The 18,052-nt window shown below is 38.5% G+C and overlaps 3 protein-coding genes across 3 annotated transcripts; all 3 read right to left on the bottom strand.

The window, feature by feature from the left end:
- Positions 1-2,108: 2,108 nt before the first annotated feature.
- On the bottom strand, positions 2,109-5,341 carry LOC147222140 (blue-sensitive opsin-like). The gene is made up of 5 exons (XM_086169022.1): positions 4,863-5,341; positions 3,984-4,152; positions 3,435-3,600; positions 3,090-3,329; positions 2,109-2,461 (listed from the first exon to the last, which is right to left on the bottom strand). The coding sequence occupies exons 1-5, from the start codon at positions 5,242-5,244 to the stop codon at positions 2,357-2,359; spliced, it is 1,062 nt and encodes a 353-aa protein (XP_086025148.1). The 5' UTR covers positions 5,245-5,341; the 3' UTR covers positions 2,109-2,356.
- A 4,275-nt stretch (positions 5,342-9,616) lies between these two features.
- LOC147222139 (blue-sensitive opsin-like) lies at positions 9,617-12,316 on the bottom strand. Its single transcript, XM_086168712.1, has 5 exons — positions 11,832-12,316; positions 11,571-11,739; positions 11,054-11,219; positions 10,053-10,292; positions 9,617-9,848 (listed from the first exon to the last, which is right to left on the bottom strand). The coding sequence occupies exons 1-5, from the start codon at positions 12,208-12,210 to the stop codon at positions 9,744-9,746; spliced, it is 1,059 nt and encodes a 352-aa protein (XP_086024838.1). The 5' UTR covers positions 12,211-12,316; the 3' UTR covers positions 9,617-9,743.
- Positions 12,317-13,314: 998 nt separating this feature from the next.
- LOC147222138 (blue-sensitive opsin-like) lies at positions 13,315-15,282 on the bottom strand. The gene is made up of 5 exons (XM_086168711.1): positions 14,822-15,282; positions 14,552-14,720; positions 14,302-14,467; positions 13,970-14,209; positions 13,315-13,634 (listed from the first exon to the last, which is right to left on the bottom strand). Exons 1-5 carry the CDS (start codon positions 15,216-15,218, stop codon positions 13,530-13,532), a joined length of 1,077 nt encoding a protein of 358 aa, XP_086024837.1. The 5' UTR covers positions 15,219-15,282; the 3' UTR covers positions 13,315-13,529.
- Between the last annotated feature and the right edge of the window lie 2,770 nt (positions 15,283-18,052).

Below are 18,052 nucleotides of genomic sequence, written 5' to 3'. Positions count from 1 at the left end.
TAATTTACCAGATTGCTGTTTGTGATTTCTGTAAAAACAGTAACTGAACCTCTGTTTGAGAAATTTTCTTTGATGGGCTAAAATGTGATTTAATTCTAACTTAAATTAATGGATGAGTTCTGCCTCTATTAATGCTGAAATTTTATGGAGAATGAGATGATGATATGACATGGTCTTGAATTTTCTTTTCCAAGCTGTATTTTGATTTTTTGGTCCTAATTCAGGCTACCATGGCTTACTTCACCAACAAGAACTGCCAGAGTAGGTCACACTAATCTGGATTACAAAAAAGTTACATAGCAGAATAACCTTTGCGTCACGGCTTCAAATAGTTAGCAATCCTCACAAAATGGTGACGACATCCCAAAATGCTTAAAAGTCCCTTCACATTGTTTGAAAAGTCCTAAATGGCCAAATATTTAGAAAAAACATTTTGTTTCTGGGTGCTTTTCTGAAAGTCAATCACCGCTTGGACATGCAATATTATAAGAATGTGTGTGAGTGTGTGTGTGCGTGCGTGTGTTTTGGTGTTCTTAAATTGATACCTCACAACTCATTCGTCAGTTAAGTCCTTCAAGTTTGAGAGCAGTTACAGTGAGTCAAATATTTCAATACTTTACTTATATAAATACTTTATTTATATAAATACCAATAAACACTAATATATATGAAAAAGGGTTTCAGTTTCTCAAGCATAAACTCACTAATGTTACATTTTGATAGAATCATAAGAGAAAAATATCCAAAATCCCCCATTCAGATCTGAAAAAACTTCCAATAAGGGCATCAGACAGCAAAACCCAAACAGTCTAATGGTCGATGTTTAGCACCCATAATAAATATGAATTAATACCAAGATGGTTATCAAAATGACCCATGTGTTACCTGTTTGTATCTAACAAAAGAAATATGAAGTATGGCGCCCTCTGCTGGCTAATGCAAGACACATTCTGGAGGACAGTGACCTCTTCACTCTGCGCAATCATATAAAATAGTAGATAACTTACAGTTTGTAAAAAGGAAATTAACGAAAACTTTTGGGTTTTGTAAAAAATAACCACCATAGATTACTTCTGATAAATTAATATGAGGATTATGACAGCAATTAATTTATACAACACATTTAGGTGCTTGTCCTATGTACCAACAGGACAGCAGTGTTGATTAAGATAAGATAAGATAAGATAAGATAAGATAAGATAAGATAAGATAAGATAAGATAAGATAAGATAAGATAAGATAAGATAAGATAAGATAAGATATGACATGACATGATTTTATTTATTAAAGAATGACTAATAGGTTCAGAGTATTTTGCTATTTCAAATAACTTCATCAATAGGCGTGTGTATCATGGTTCAAATGTCATGTATTGTAATCTCGGCTTTTTTTATTTCATTCAATCTATATTGTGTTTCGAGGAGTTACTTTAATCTGTTGTTGTATATTTTTTTTATTTGTTTTCATGTACATGCAAACACACAATATATCCAAAGGTCATTATTGACTTGTCTGATTCTAAGAAACGCTGAAATATGGAAATACGGTGGATATAATGGCTTGGCTGAGTGAAAACAGTTTTGGCCTTCATGAAATGGATGTTTTTTTAACAATTTCAGAAGAAAAGAGGTTTTCAACCTCTCACCCAAAAGGATTGGTGCCTGGCTCTTTGGAATCCCCCCTGGTGATACTGTAGTTAAAAGAGGTTATATACAGGACTGTCTCAGAAAATTAGAATATTGTGATAAGTTCTTTATCTTCTGTAATGCAATTGAAAAAACAAAAATTACTTGTTCATGATATTTTAATATTTTGAGATAGGATTTTTGAGTTTTCTTAAGATGTAAGCCATAAAGGCTTGTAATATTACAGTTTATTTGTAATGAATCCAGAATGTATGACATTTTGTTTTTGTAATTGCATTACAGAAGATGAAGAACTTTATCACAATATTCTAATTTTCTGAGACAGTCCTGTATAGCTATATATATTTAAAAAAAATTATCCCCAGGGGTTCTTTGACCCATTTTTTTTTTTTTGTCAGAAGATTTTACTCACTAAAACATACAACATGAAGGATATAATTTTTTATAAACTTCTGAAGAAAGCCTCAGACCTTAAAGATTGCCATTTTCTTTATTCTATTGCACAGCACACCACATATAAAAACTTTAAATACCATTTTCATTGAGAATGGGCTTTAATATTTTACATGAAAGTACACTTCGAACTTCATACAATTTTTTTTCACATTTTTTTTTGATATTCACGTGTAAGAATAATACAGTTCTATTTTTCGTAGTCATAATCAGTATTATTTACAGTGTGCATGTCATCACCATTATTTCTGATACATCTAAGCAGGTCCAACTTTCGAAACTTCAGTTGTGGACTGACTTGTGGTAGACTCATCCTCATCGCCTCCACTCATCCCGATCATTTTCCTCATACAGGAGCGGAACTGAAAAGGAGCAACAATTTGGGACTTGAAACACAGAATAATAAGAAAAATTCCCAACTGGAAAACTGTTACTTAAATGACGGAACAGTATTCAGTGAAGTAAACATTGTACATCTAATTCAATAATGATGATAATAATAATATCACAGTCCTCACAATGAGTGGTATATAAATTGTTGCTTGTGAGAAAAGCAAAGAAAACTAAAGAATAGTATAGTATTCCAACATTGTATATTGCACTTAAATGTATCATGTTTGTTTAAGTCACCTGGAAGAGCACTTTTACACATTGCAAAAAATTCAAAGAAAAGACCTCAACATTGACATTTTAAGCAACAGATAAACTGAATATATTAAAGCTCAACTGAAAAACTGCCAAATTGAAAGTGTTAAAGAAAGTCCAATGTTTCTGTTAATGATGTATTTCAGAGAAATATTATGTAATATCCAACTTCTTGGCTATGACCCTATCATGACTTTGTAATTTAATGTTACAAAATTATTTTTAAAATGCAATAAATAAGTATTTAGCTTATGCATCTATTTGACAATGAGTTGAAATAAGCAAACTTTGTCTTTAAATAAATTCAAAGAAATCCCACGATTAAGCCAACAAATACATGCCAACCTGTTTATTGAGAAGGATGTAGATAATAGGGTTGTAGACGGTGGAGGCTTTGGAAAGGCAGGAGGGGATAGTTGCCAGCCTCAAGTCAAACGGTTGCCCGCGGTTGTTGATAGTCCAAAGAGCAAAAGAAGCATAAGGCATCCAGCAGACGAGGAAGCCCAGCACCATGACCACCACCATCCTGGTCACTTCCCTCTCTGCTTTCTGGGTGGAGGCAGACTCTGCCTGTGCCTTTGCTGCCTATAGAGCGCAAAAGAACAGTGAATGGAGAAAAACACCTGAAGAATTTCATTTTTTATCAAAGCGCTACAACACTTGATAATCTAAAAAGTAGATATCACCTACGGATTTCAGCATAAAAAGAAGCTGTGAGTAGCAAAATATGATGGTGGTGAATGGTACAGCGAAACAGAAGCAGAAGAGGAACATCACATAGGTCTCATTATTAAACTTGTTGTCTGCCGTGTACCAGTCTGGACCACAGGAGCATTGCAGGCCCTCAGGTATATACCTGCCGAGACACAATCAGTACAATTGCTGCGGTTGTGGTACTGTAATATTATGTACATATAGAGGGTCATAGTGTGACATAGTGTCATAGCACAGGGTAGGCAAAAAACTAGAGGTATACATACTCCTACTTACAAAAATACAAAGTGGACTTTGTTATGCTTCCAAGCTCGATCATATAATTTCCCATTATGTCAAAGGTTTTAATTCATTTTTGATACACACATTAGGTAAAAAGAGATAAGGTCCCACGAAAGCCACCCGATGATGTATCTATTGTCTTTATTATACCTTCAAGACAAAACTGTGTTGACAGTGTGTGTGTGTGTGTGTGTGTGTGTGTGTGTGTGTGTGTGTGTGTGTGTGTTAGTCCACAATACTCACCTGCTCCATCCAAATAGAGGAGGAAGTGCAGCAGCCATAGCAAAGACCCAAGTCAGTGCACAGCAAGCAATGGCATGGTGAGATTTGAAGGAGAAGTTTCCAACAGGTTTACACACGACCAGCCATCTTTCGAAGGCTATGACTGCAAGGGACCAGAGGCTCACCATGCCTGGAGGAGGACGGAGGAAAGCAAGACAATATAATTCCCTCACTGAGCTGCAATGAATAGTGGTTACTCAGTGATAATAACACAGGTATGGGCATCATAGCAAGTCTGCCTTTTTCTATGCCAGACCTTAATGGCATATAACAAATTTTTGGTCCCAAATTACAAGATTATTTGGCCAAGATAAAGAAATGTAATTGAAAATCATTGATTGATTGATCATTCAGCCAAGCCTCAAAGACCATCAGCACTGAAGATGTTACAAATAATCAATAAAACACAGAATTCAGTCCTTAAAATCGCTATTATGTTGAAATCAGGGATATGTACTCCATTTATCTATCTATTTCTAACTTCAATTATGTTTTTCACTGCCAGTATCATCAGTATTTTGAACATATTCTGAGATTGTGAAAATAATATTAATAATTTTCTATTTATTGAGACATCTTATGTCTTACAATACTGGCATTTTTCAGAAGACCTAAAATGTTCTACAGCAAATCTCCAGAAATCACTCGACTGGTTGGTGCTATTTTATCTGACTCATAAGTCGGAGAGATGTTTGTGGAAAAATAACAACAGATCCAATAGGTAAAAAGCTCTGATAATCACATTGCATGAAAGAGAGAATAACACTACGCAAACAATGTTAATATATCACTGTTATATATATATGTATCTACACTTTCTGTAGTCCTGATGCTCCTTACCACCAACAGTTGCAGTGAATCCTTCAATCTTGCAGCCCAGCGGACCGAGAATCATGTACCTGAAGGCAAAGCAGTAGAAGCAGGTGAACGATCCCACAGAGGAGACCAGGAGATTCGCCACAGCCAGGTTGACCAGGATGTAGTTCAGGTGAGAACGCAGCTTCTTATATTGAATGGTACATGCCACCGTGAGGACATTGATGGCCGTGCCGGTGACAAAGAGAAAAAACATAAATGCCGACATGGAATAAAAGAGTCCCCGGCTACCGAGGTGGTCCTGTGGAACGAGGTATGGACTGAACATTGAAATGTTGTCAGTGTTCAAGGGGATGGGGATCCAGAAGTCCTCTGGAAACTCAACGGGACGACTTCCTCTCATCATTCTGTGCACACCGGAGAAAAAGTCAATACTTTGAAAAATGTTAGCTGTACAAAGACAGCAAAAAACTGAGGTCTGATTACACTCTGGATGGGACGACTCTTCTAAAGACGGTATGTCTGTTTGAGAGCTAAAGCTGCATTTATAGGAACTTTGAATTTTGCTTAAGCTAGACTTAATTGGCTTAATCGCCAAGGAGATTTAGAGCTTTGGGTCAGACTCACATATACTATGCTTGTGTGTGCATATGTTTGTGCACTGTCCCTTTGCTCACCCATTACAGCATGGGCTTCTTCCTGGCTATTATCCACATACGTGCGCTGCCAGGATGATCTCATTTGGCAAAACGTGAAAGTCGTAATCTGTCATTCCGGACTGAGTCAAAACGGAGCAGTAGCCATTCACTCACAAATTCAATTTGTAATATAATGCGTCTATGAACTTTACACATTTTTGTCATATTCAACTTCACTTGGATGAGCTCTTCCCGTCTTGATAGCTTTTTTCCAAAGGGTGTAAAAGTATTTACAATTAAAATGTGATGTGTGATCTTGTGATATCTTTTGTGAGCCTTCATGGTGGCGGTAGTCAAGATTTTAACATTTACAAGGGTATAATTGCTTTTGCAATCACAAGGAAGGGGAATTACTTATTCTAGATGTAAGAAAGAAATTGAGTCACATTGGGTCCATTTGATGCAGTTTTTCCTAAGGAAGGTTTTCCAATGAAGGTTTTCATTGAAATACAAGCGTCAGCCCCCTTCTTCTTCTTCTTCTCCTCCGGCTTTTCCCTTCAGGGGTCACAACAGCGAATCAATCTTCTCAGCCTAATCCTATTCACTGTATCCTCCTCTTTCACACCAACTACCTTGATATCCTCTCTCTCTACATCTATAAATCTTCTCTTTGGTCTTCCTCTAGACCTCCTGCCTGGCAGCTCCAATTCCAGCATCTGTCTACCAATATGTTCCCTGTCCTTTCTCTGTGCAGGACCGAACCATCTCAGTCTGGCTTCTCTGACCTTCTCTCCAAAACATCTACCACGTGCTGTTCTTCTGATAGACTAATTTCTGATCCCATCCATCCTGGTCACTCCCGAAGAGAACCTTAGCATCTTCATCTCTGGGACCTCCAGCCGTGCCTCCTGTCTTTTTGTCAATGTCACTGTTTCTAAAGCATACAGCGTCACTGGTCTCACAAATGTCTTGTACACATTTCCTGTCATTCAGTCTTCTATCACATGGCACCCCTGACAATTTTTTCCCACCCATTCCAACCTGCTTGAACCCATTTCTTCACCTCTTTTCCACCCTCTCCGTTGCTCTGAACTCTTGACCCTGAGTCAGGGGTCGGTAACCCGCGGCTCCGGAGCCGTTTGTAGCTCTTTCATCCTTACACTGCGGCTCCGAGTGGCTTGTGAAAATAAAGTATTTAATTGAAGTGTATTTTATTTGTGTTAGTTCCTTTTTTTAAATTTTAGTTCTAAATCGGAAGATTGTCGTGAGCTTGAAATACAAAAATAAAATTATATTTGTTATTTTTCAACGCTAAAATTAACGTCACACTCGCAGAAGCCGGTATACCCGCCAAGACACCGTCAATTTGTCGAGACTTTCAACCACAGGTAGGCAAAATATGAAAAAGCAATATATACAGTGGTACATTTATTCAACTAACCTTTATTCCTCTCCTTGATGAGTAACAATTTATAACTGCTGGTTTTTAATGCTATTTCTTTTATCTGAAAATAACCTTGAAAGATAACCTGACTATTCCACAACAGACCTAAATTGCCCAAGATATAAAGAGGCACCTTTTGAAACCCTCTTTGTGATTTTTACCAAAGTCTAACCAACTCCTCTTTGCTGCATAAAACCAAATAATTTAGATTTTGCCAATCCAATGGAGTATTTTCGTTACCTCCTATTTTATAATGATATCTTGTATACTTGGTTGCTTGTACTTGATTGCATATACTTTTATGCCGTATTCTTGATTCATTCAGTTTTATTGACTAAACCTGACCAAATGACTGTGTTGGTTAAACCCAACGAAGTAGTTGTTGTTCCTACAACTTCATACTGAGAACTTTAATTGTCTTAAACTAACTCGGTATCTGTGTAGTCTAAACCAAACCAAGCAGCTGTTTGGCATAAAACTAAATACATTTGCTATTCAGAACTAATGCATTTTTTAATATATCAACCCAGGATGGTTTTTATTTGAAATCTAACCAAGCTGTTATGTTACTTAGTTCTTTCACCAGATAGACACCAGTGTATCATAAACCAAACAAGTAGATGTTACTCATAAAACTAAATACCTTTGCAATTCAGATTTGCTAACACACATCCAGCAAGACAGAATACATTTATATGAATGAAAGGGAGCCAATTTTAAGGATTTTATGAGCGAAGGGTCAAAGGAGAGTGTGGAAATGAGGTGAAGAAATCCATTTGTTCTTATTGGCATATGATTGTATCCAATTTGCCCTTGATATCTCCCTTGATTCTGCAGGGCACATAGTCTGACTGCAACTCTCTCCTACATGTTAGCCATTTCTGCCAGAGTGCAGTTAATGTGGGGTTGGTGTGCACAGCACTGTGTGCTACAAGGATTTTATTCAAGCGTGGTGGTGATTTCACCTGTCTTATAATTAAACACATTCTCCCCCAGTGCTCCGGTGGCCGATGGACTGGGCAGAGCTGCTGCCTCATAAAGCCTGAAGCTGACAGAAGACCATCCATCCATCGTCTGCAGCTTATCCTGCACTCAGGGTCGCAGCGGATGCTGGAGCCTATCCCGGCTGTCATCGGGCGCGAGGCGGGGAACTGGACTGGTCGCCAGTCAATCCCAGACATATATCACCACATATACAGACAAACAACCACAATCACTCATTCCAGGCAATTGTCCCGATCAATCTGCTCCATGTTTTTGGACTGTGAGAGTAAACCGCGGATCCTGGACATGCGAACTCCACACAAACTCCCCTATTCGGGATCGAACCAGGGGTCTTTCCTGCTGTGCCGCTGAAGCTCGAACCACTGCACCACTGTGCCGCCCCTGACAGAACACCATTTGACATATATGGAAACATCTGCGCAGAGCAAAGACTCAGTGTCACGAGTGTTAGAGTGCCGCTGGGGGGGAACGCATGTCCCAGCAGCACTTCTTCACTGCAGCACGGCGGTGACAAGGAAGGGCAGAGACAACCAGCAATTCCAGGGGGCTGCCGGAGCTCCATTTTTCCAGAGTACCGCCTATCGCGTGCCACCAGCATGTTGCTTTTCGGTCGGGCTGTGCTCCCTTAGGCATGCACCTTCTCTCTAACTACTAGACGCATCGCAACACCCTGTGCTCAGAACTCACACGCACATCATTATACACACACATCCACACACACCTATATGTACATAAAGTACAAAATTGTTATCATTTGCACAAGACAGTAAAGAGACCAGCAATGAGTGCTCTGCTGTGCATTATTGAATAATGCACAGCAGAGCAGAGCTGGATGTAGCCAAGATGAAGATGTTCTCTCTGGGAGTGATGAGGACGGATACGATCGGAATGAATCAGAAGAACAGCAGGTGCTAGATGTTTTGGAAATCAGACTTGGACAATTTGGTCATGTACAGAGGAGGGATAGTGGATATATTGGTTGCAGGATGCTTTGGTTGGAAGTGCCAGACATGAGGCCTGAAAAAGGACCAAAGAGAAGATTTATGGATGTACTGTAGTGAAAGGGGACATGCAGTTAGTTGGTGTGAGAGAAGAGGATCTAGGAGGTTGTTTGACTGTGGTGACCCCTGAAGGGAGCAGAGGAAAGAAAAAGAAGATCTGAGTATTTTTAATGCAACATACTGTGCAGTTTTTTTTTAATTGTCAAAATCTAATTAAGTAGTTAGCTCCTTAAACCTGGCTATGACATATTGTAACTTCAACCTTTGGTTACAATAAGTTTAAGTCCTGTTTTTTTGTGCATTTTTTCCACTCTGTCAAGAATGACACCTCATCAGTGTATAATAGCACCCCTGCAATTTCCAACGTCATGGCACCCATTTTGAATTAACAGTTTGATGATTATGTTGAAAAAACGCATTTATAAAAATACTTTTTCTTGATTTTTAGCTGATTTGGGAAATAAGCAGAGATGCAAAATAGGTAATGAAGCAATTAATTGCTAATTAACTCTTTTAAACCACAAAAATGATTAGCACCTTTCACAATTATGACTTACAATTAATTGATATGTTGTTCAATGAATGAAATCATCCATGAATCCCTGGTCCCAATTCACACACCTTCCACTGTCTATTCCAACTTTGGAAGAGCTGGTTTACAACACAAAAGACACACTGCATATACACAGATGTATATATTTTTTTTTATTTATTTTTCACATTGCCAAATAATCATCTTAGTCATATGCTTTTAAAACTTATACATTTATGATTATTTACAAATGAAAGTTCACTAGTGGCAGTCGTCATCCACGGTTTAAGCAGGTCCAACTTTGGAAACTTCAGTCACTGAACTTGTTGTTGACGATTCCTCATCGGTTCCACCACCCATTCCTATCATATTCATCATGCACGAACGGAACTGTGAGGGAAAAAAAAAAAATTCACATCATGTTCTGTGGCACAGTACATCGTTCTAAGTGTCCACCACCCATCTCCCCTATATTCTGCAACAATTACTCTGAAATACCTTCTTAAGAATGCATACCAGTGTGCCTATAGTTATTTGTGCTTGGACTATGATAGTCTATAACACTGTCCAGGCTGGCAAAATGAATAAACAGACCTGTTTGTTGAAGACAACATAGATGATTGGGTTGTAGACGGCAGAGGCTTTGGAGAAACAGGAGGGAATAGTGGCCAACCTTAGGTCAAAGGATTGTCCACGGTTATTAACAACCCAAAGAGCAAAAGAAGCATAAGGCATCCAGCAGACCAGGAAGCCTAAAACCATCAGCACCACCATCCTGGTCACCTCCCTCTCTGCTTTCTGGGTGGAGGCAGATTCTGCCTGTGCCTTTGCCGCCTGTTGAAGGAGAAGAGAAACACACATTATGACCAGCAGGATCACATATTATCACAAAATAAGAAACACTCTTTTTTTTTTATGCAGCACTATTTTAATATGGTACAATCAGTGCCAATGTTCCAAAAGGTTGCTAAGTAAAAAATAAATCACCATGAACGTCTTCAGAAAGTCAACATCATCCAGACACTGTTAAATGGACTGTATATCGCTGTATTTACAGTTGTAACTGTTAATCATTTGAATCAAAATGTATATTTGAGTATGCTGCCAATATAGCTAATTGAGTTTGGGGATGCAATGTTTATTCCTGAAAATCTAAATGTTCTAAACGGAATTCCATTCAGTCTTATTGTCCAAAAGAAAAAGTATAAAAAAGATGCGTGTCTATGGCAATGTGAGGAGGTTGATTTGCTGCATCCCCTTCTTAAACTTCTTCTTCTTCCTTGTCTTGGTGGTTGATTGGTGGGTTTTATATTTCATACTTGATAGAATTTGCATCATGCTTGCATTGGCCAGCAGTTAATTAATTAGTGCAAAACAACATTACATAAGAAATATAACTTTGCAAGGGCACCGCTTGGGCACAGGGTGTACAATATGAAAGATCTGTTATTATACAGTCATTTAAGAATGGACAAGCTTCTGGAATAAGAGAATTATTGATGATGTGTCATTGCACATCTGAGAGTCTTCTTCAGCTCTAGCAGGGAGTTAATTCATTTAATTCCTGGGATGGGGAGTTTTGTGTTGTGCCTTACCATTTTCAGTGTAATAAGCAGCTGGCCATAACAGAACACAATCGTAGCAAAGGGAACAGCAAAGCAGAAACCAAAAAGAAACATCACATAGGACTCATTGTTGTATTTGTTATTGGTGGTGTACCAATCTGGACCACAAGAGCACTGCAAGCCCTCTGGTATATACCTGCAAAGAGACACACACATTCAAATGAACCAATTAGTCCTGCTGAACAATACTGTAAGTGTCAACATGTGGGATTTATACAATTATAGGCAATTATAGGCAATTATAGGCAAAAACTACAGCAGAGCAGAGCATAACACTTACAAACACATCAAATTAAGAATCTTTTTGACTTGCAAAATCCCAAATCTGTTTATATGTGTGTGTCACATGCTGCCAACAAGTGACAGGAGCTTTGTCATTTTGATTCTGGTGCAAATGCATTGTTTTCACTTGTTATTTACCATCATTAAATCACATTTTTGTGTGTTTCAAGAGCAAGTACTACAATACTTTTTAGTTGATACTGACCTGCTCCATCCTACTAGTGGAGGGACCGAAGCCAACAGTGCAAACACCCAAGTGAACGCACAGCAAGCTAACGCATGGTCGGGCTTGAACACAAAGTTTCCTAGTGGTTTGCAGATGACCAGCCATCTTTCAAACGCTATCACAGCCAGAGACCAAAGGCTGACCATCCCTGCAATAACAAAAATCTTTAAAACCTGGACACCAGATCATGGAATATTCCAATTCAAGAAAACTCATTCTGAACGACAGATAATATCTCACCACCCAGCGTAGCCATGAAACCTTCAATCTTGCAGGCGAGCGGCCCAAAGATAAAATACCTCGATGCAAAGGAACAGCAAGCAGTGAAGGAGCCAATGCAGGACACGATGAGGTTTGATATGGCCAAGTTTACCAGGATGTAGTTCAGGTGGGACCTGAGTTTCTTGTATTGGATAGTGCAAGCAATGGTGAGGGCGTTGATGCTGGTGCCAACCACGAAGACGAAGAACATGAATCCCGCCATCCCATAGAAGGTTCCCGTGTTCCCCAAGTGATCCTGGGGAACCAGGAAGGGACTTAGCGACGTTATGTTGTTGGTGTCCAGAGGAATAGGTATCCAGAAATCTTCTGGCAGCTCCGTGCCTCGACTTGTCCTCATTTTGCTGTTGATAATATTGCTAATCAAATCTGGTATGTTTCACTTTCTGTAGCCTTTTTTCAACGTTCTGAGTGCTACACCAGAGTGCTGGCACATCAATGCTCCTGCTGACTTCCTCTGGGAACTCATTATATTGAGCTTGTGTTATCCCCTTAATCGATTGAATAATTGCATAATTAATTGGTGTAATTGTTTTGGTCATTTCCTCTTCAGCCACCGTTGCCAAGTAGATTTCCAAGTGCCAGGTCAATACAATATATGTGATAGCTGACTACCAGTAAAGCAAAAAAAACATTTTATTGCTGTATTCATGATTTGGGCTATAACTGGCAACTTAAAAAGACCCATGGTGTTACTGCTATGCTTTCACTCAGATGCAAACTCAAAATTGACATTTGTTCATAGCCAGTCTGTAGAGAAACTGGGTTACGGTTTCATATTCATATTTTACGTCAACGGTATCATAACTTATATCAACAGCACATTCATATATAATAAAATAACTGCTTTTGTTCTGGGCTATTGTGCACTTCATTTGACTTTAGATATCTATGCTTTCCATTGATATAGCATACTAGCATTTTAGTCAAGGAACATGCACGCAAATAGCCATTGCAAGCATATCTCCACATGCATATCATATATGACATGCCCTTGTATATTCATGTAAAGACATTGACTTTCACAGGTACCATAACACATGCCTTCACAGGATAATCTTACATACTTAGGGAAGAGCACAGTAGGACTTTGGCTGCTAATCTGGTTTCCAATAGCATTAAATCTGATAATGTCATTTGCTCCAGCCCTTTGTAATCCACTCTCCTGGTTTAACTCAAGCTTTGTGTTACTTTTTTGGCATTTCGCCTCCCTCAATGACCCTAAGTAGAGCATAAGATGCTGGAAACCCCGTGTAAATTTGGCCCTTTGCCTCCTTTAGAGGCCTTCAAGGAATGCGAACACCTTGTAATTGTAATTGCATCCTTTTGTATGGGTGGGCAGGTCAAGCTAAAGATTAAATTTTAATCTATTATGGTAATACACGTCATGAGCGTAGGTGTATCTTGAGCAACATAGTCCTGTAAAAAAATACCATTCAAGAGACACTGAAGCGCATGTTGAGCTTGACATTTTTATTTTGTTTTTTTATATTTGCTGTGCAAAAAAATAGTCATCCCTTCCCTAGTCAAATAATATGCAATTTCTAAGCAATTAGATACACCAAACGCCATTCGTGTACATATTTACAATACACAAATTATCAGTGACCTGAGCAGCAGTACTTTGAACATGAAGATAAATCGGTGTAAATTTTCATTCTAAGCAGGCCCAACTTTGGAGACTTCGGTAACCGATGATGTCGTTGATGATTCTTCGTCCTCACCTGAACCCATTCCAAGCATCTTCATCATGCATGAGCGGAACTGGAAGGTGAAAAATAAAATAATTCCCCATTGCACTCTTTGTTGCACTTAATTTGAGTTAATGTAGATGTTTTCATACATATTTCATTTTGTTTTACTTTTTTACTTTTATTTCGAGGGTCCTGTCGTTGTTTTATCGTAAAAACAAAATGCTATTTCTGGAGTTATGTACAATCAGGACTCCAAAAATATTGGGTATCACACCATTAGGCTCAGAGATCACCCAGAAGTTACCAGTTTATTTAAAAGTAGATCTGATAAAACAATGTACTGCAATTAGAGACTTCTTCATTTAAATGTAATCTTTATAAAACCTTGTAAGACATCCCACTGACCTGTTTATTGAGCAGGATATAGATGATAGGGTTGTACACTGCAGATGACTTGGAAAAGATTGACGGTATGGAAGCGTATCTCAGGTCAAACGGTTGTCCACGGTTATTCACGACCCAAAGAGCAAAGGTGGTATAGGGCATCCAGCATACAAGGAAGCCCAACACCATGACAACTACCATTCTTGTTACCTCCCGCTCTGCTTTTTGGGTGGAGGCAGACTCAGCTTGGGCCTTCGCTGCCTGTTGGAATAAAGGAAGATGAGTTTTGGCTTGGCGCATGAGCGTCAATTTTGAGGCCTAAAGAGCTGAGTGCTTGGCCAACTTTCTCTCACCATTTTCAGTGTAATAAGCAGCTGGGCGTAGCAGAAGATGATTGTCGCAAAGGGGACGGCAAAGCAGAAACAGAAGAGAAACATCACATAGGATTCATTGTTATATTTGTTATTGGTGGTGTACCAATCTGGACCACAGGAGCACTGCAGGCCTTCTGGGATATACCTGTATAGACAAAAACACCATCAAACAATCCCATATACTGTATCATTCTGAAATATTACATTACTATGCAGATTTGAAACTGACCTGCTCCATCCAAACAGTGGAGGGGCCGAAGCAATCAGTGCAAACACCCAGGTAAAAGCACAGCAAGCCAACGCATGGTCAGGCTTGAACACAAAGTTGCCCAATGGTTTGCAAATGACCAGCCATCTTTCAAACGCAATCACAGCCAGAGACCAAAGGCTGACCATGCCTGCAATGGTATTGTCAATTATTTTGTCATTTTATATCTGTTTCAACAACTGAAGCATAAGCAATTTGATCGACATGTCTGCATCATCAAATTTTACTTACCACCAAGAGTGGCCACGAAGCCTTCGATCTTGCAGGCAAGCGGCCCGAAAATGAAATATCTTGACGCGAATGAGCAGCAAGCAGTGAAGGAGCCAACAACGGACACGAGGAGGTTCGAGATGGCCAAGTTCACCAGGATGTAGTTGAGGTGGGATCGGAGCTTTTTGTACTGGACAGTGCATGCGACGGTGAGGGCGTTGATAGTTGTACCAACACTAAATACAAAAAACATGAATATGGCCATGGCATAATAGGTCTCTGAGCTTGCTAGATGGTCCTGGGGAACAAGGAAAGGACTGAGAGAGGTGATGTTGTTTGTATCCAAAGGAATTGGGATCCAGAAGTCCTCTGGGAGCTCGTTAACTCTGCCGTGCTTCATTTTGCCTTGTATGTACATATAAAAAAAAAAACAAATTAAAGTCTCTTTTTTACGTGATGGTCAGTTCAGCATGTCCGGTCTGCGTCTCTGTGCTTGTACTGTTCCTGTGATGGATGCTGAATTTATAGGGATGACTGACTGATCAACTAATTAATTGAATGATATTATGATAAATTGGATAATTTGATCAATTGAGCAGGCTGCCAAATTGATTAAAGGGGATCAGATCAAATTACAGGCAAGGTCTACCTTGATGTTGTTTAGCATTGTTTTAGGCATTGTGACATACTAAGGGACACCTGTGGAAAAGTGTTTCCAGCTGCTTTGCTTCAGCAGTTGGGTTTTTACCCTGTGCATTTATTAAAAACCACTCTATTTGACTCTTGCTATCCTGGCTCCCCACAATATGAATGTGACAATTATGGTTAATATTAATCCTATTATGATCCTAATCCTAAGAGAATTGAAGACAAACACAAACGTATTGTAGCTGTACAGAAATGGTTGAGTGTGGAAAACAAAAAATATGACACTGATAAATTACGACTTTCATTTGGCTCACCAAGGTGGCTGTGCCGAATCCTATGTGGAAGGAAGGATGTTGTTTTGCTATGGGTTAATCTGGTCTATAACACTATTATGGCCGCTAATCACATTCAGTCTGTTCCTAGGTAGCCTATTTTCTGTTAGCATTAGGATGGATGATCTCTACCTTTAATGAATCAGGATGAAGAAAGGATTATCCCATGCTGAGCGTAGATCTAAGCGCAAAGCTGATGCATGATGCTTGTTTCAACATCCCACACATACAACTTTATCAGGTACACCAATGTAGTCAGCTCAAACTTTCCATATATTATAACTTCTACTCGTGAAAAAAAGCTACTGTTACCTGAGTGTGAAAGAAAAGCATCTGAAAATGATTTCTGTTTCTTTCAAAGTTAAAACAATTTCTTGCAATGCTTCTTCATTTTGTGAAATGATGCTGAATGTTGAAAAGCAGAAATGAAAATATTGAAGTTGACATATGGAATTATGTTTTTGAAAAGCAGAAATGAAAATAGTGAAGTTAATGTATGCAATTATGTTTTATTTGGACTTGAACTGAGTTTTTCTTTTTGTCTGATTTTTTCTGCATTAGTGGTCTAACATTTTGTGTGCTTTTTCTTCACTAATTTCATGAGCCCTGAAATTATTTTGAAATATAATGCAATTTTAGATTGCTGTTTTTATACCTGTTGGCGTATTTTATACCCTGAAATTTCCTAAAAAAAAAAAAAAACTAAATAGGATAGAAGAGAATGTGCATTTGCACACAGTGGAGCAATTCCAAGAGACAATACAGTTCAGAAACTGAATTTTAAAAAAAATTGCATGACTGTTCAAGACTTTCATTTCATTAAAACTTTGCTTGCTTGTAACACCATCTGAGCAGGGTGGATTTGACAAATAGGATAATCTGGTTTTAGAACAGGACACAAAGAAATTCCTGTGCCAACATCAGCATTAAGTTTTGAGTTTGTTGTTTCATCATTACAAATCCATCTTCCTTTTGCCTTTTCTCATGTCATTGCAATGTTGCTAAAGCACAATCAATTTATGGAACTGAAATGGTGAAATTCGTTACTACCTCAAAAATGAACTATTCATTGCATTTGGAAGACAGCATCCAGTCCATAATCTCTTCAATATTTGTTAGAAAACTGAGAAGATGTGCGGAACTGTAACTGTAACTGTTTATCTTATCCATTTATTTCTTTACACCTCAAATGTTGCAAATGCAAATTACTTTATTTGTACCTTGAGCAGTTCTTATATCCAAAATGATGATGAAATGTGTAGGATGAGTTCCTCAATTTACGGTTTAAGATCATGGGATGATGAATTATGTTTTTAAATAATGCCATCATAAACTCTCTCAAGACAACTGACAGACTGGAGATTTTACAGCTTATTCATTAATCTTGCTGCTTTGTTTATTTACTTGAATGTTTTCAAAATCATATCAAAAATCCTATTGCTTAGTGGGCAAGAAGACATCCGACCAAAATCCAGAATTTCCTTATGACGTTTTATGTCCAGTCTTGTGGCAGGGCATAAAAAAGCTGCCTGCTCATTGATGCCACTAGATGATGAGACTTAAGGTTCCTCCTCCTTAAAACCCTCCCCCTCCCGATGCCACCATCCTTGTTGCAAGTCATTTGTTTGACTTTGACATCATGATCTCTTTAGGCCTTCAATGTTGATTTCTCAATTGTTTCCTAATGCTCTTACTGCGTATAAACCATTAAAGGCGGCTCAGAAAAAAGCATCCGAGGTCAAGATGTCTGAGCTCTACTAACCTATTTTTACTGTCGTCTGCACTGCTGCTCACTCTTTTTTCTTTCTTTCCATAAAAATTGTGATTCTTCCAAAATTTATCATAATATTTTCTTTATTTCTCAGGTATCATTATTTATTATCAATAATTTTTTGATGTCTTTTATTACTCTTTATTGCTTTCTTGGGGAGGGGCTAAAATGTATTGTTATGTTGTATGATTCTCATGTTGTCTTTTCCCATTTTCAATAGTTGATCTGATCATCTGATCTTCGAATTTTGTTGTGTTTTGTGTGTTTGTTTGTTTAGTTATTTGATGATTCATTTTTTTAAAGCAGTTAACAGAGGGTTGCTGTGGTTAACTTTCCTGCCTCACGGCAAAAAAGAGGTTCCTGGTTGGATTCCAACTGAGTCCTTCCTGTGTGGAGTTTGCATGTTTTCCCTGGGTCTGTGTGGGTTCCCTCCAGGTTTCCTCGACAGTTCAATGGGTTAATTAACAGGTATTCGTGAGAGAATCAATTAATTCTTTACCT

Source organism: Fistularia commersonii, chromosome 21 (assembly GCF_037954325.1).
Source record: "Fistularia commersonii isolate RoL2024-O1a breed Wild chromosome 21, RoL_Fcom_v1.0, whole genome shotgun sequence".
Lineage (NCBI taxonomy): Eukaryota > Metazoa > Chordata > Actinopteri > Syngnathiformes > Fistulariidae > Fistularia > Fistularia commersonii.
Note: the sequence above shows the minus strand (reverse complement) of the source record. Positions and strands in the feature narration are given on the sequence as shown.

Excerpts from the sequence above, each read along its gene's own strand:
- LOC147222138 (XM_086168711.1), bottom strand. The coding sequence starts at position 15,218 with ATGTACATACAAGGCAAAATGAAGCACGGCAGAGTTAACGAGCTCCCA. Across the intron at positions 14,721-14,821 it reads CTTCGTGGCCACTCTTGGTG|GCATGGTCAGCCTTTGGTCT; the intron begins GTAAGTAAAATT and ends ATACCATTGCAG. Across the intron at positions 13,635-13,969 it reads ATATCCTGCTCAATAAACAG|TTCCGCTCATGCATGATGAA; the intron begins GTCAGTGGGATG and ends TTCACCTTCCAG.
- LOC147222140 (XM_086169022.1), bottom strand. The coding sequence starts at position 5,244 with ATGATGAGAGGAAGTCGTCCCGTTGAGTTTCCAGAGGACTTCTGGATC. Across the intron at positions 3,330-3,434 it reads TTCTTTTTATGCTGAAATCC|GCAGCAAAGGCACAGGCAGA; the intron begins GTAGGTGATATC and ends TGCGCTCTATAG. Across the intron at positions 2,462-3,089 it reads ACATCCTTCTCAATAAACAG|TTCCGCTCCTGTATGAGGAA; the intron begins GTTGGCATGTAT and ends GCTCCTTTTCAG.
- LOC147222139 (XM_086168712.1), bottom strand. The coding sequence starts at position 12,210 with ATGAGGACAAGTCGAGGCACGGAGCTGCCAGAAGATTTCTGGATACCT. Across the intron at positions 11,740-11,831 it reads TTTCATGGCTACGCTGGGTG|GGATGGTCAGCCTTTGGTCT; the intron begins GTGAGATATTAT and ends TTGTTATTGCAG. Across the intron at positions 11,220-11,570 it reads CCACTAGTAGGATGGAGCAG|GTATATACCAGAGGGCTTGC; the intron begins GTCAGTATCAAC and ends GTCTCTTTGCAG.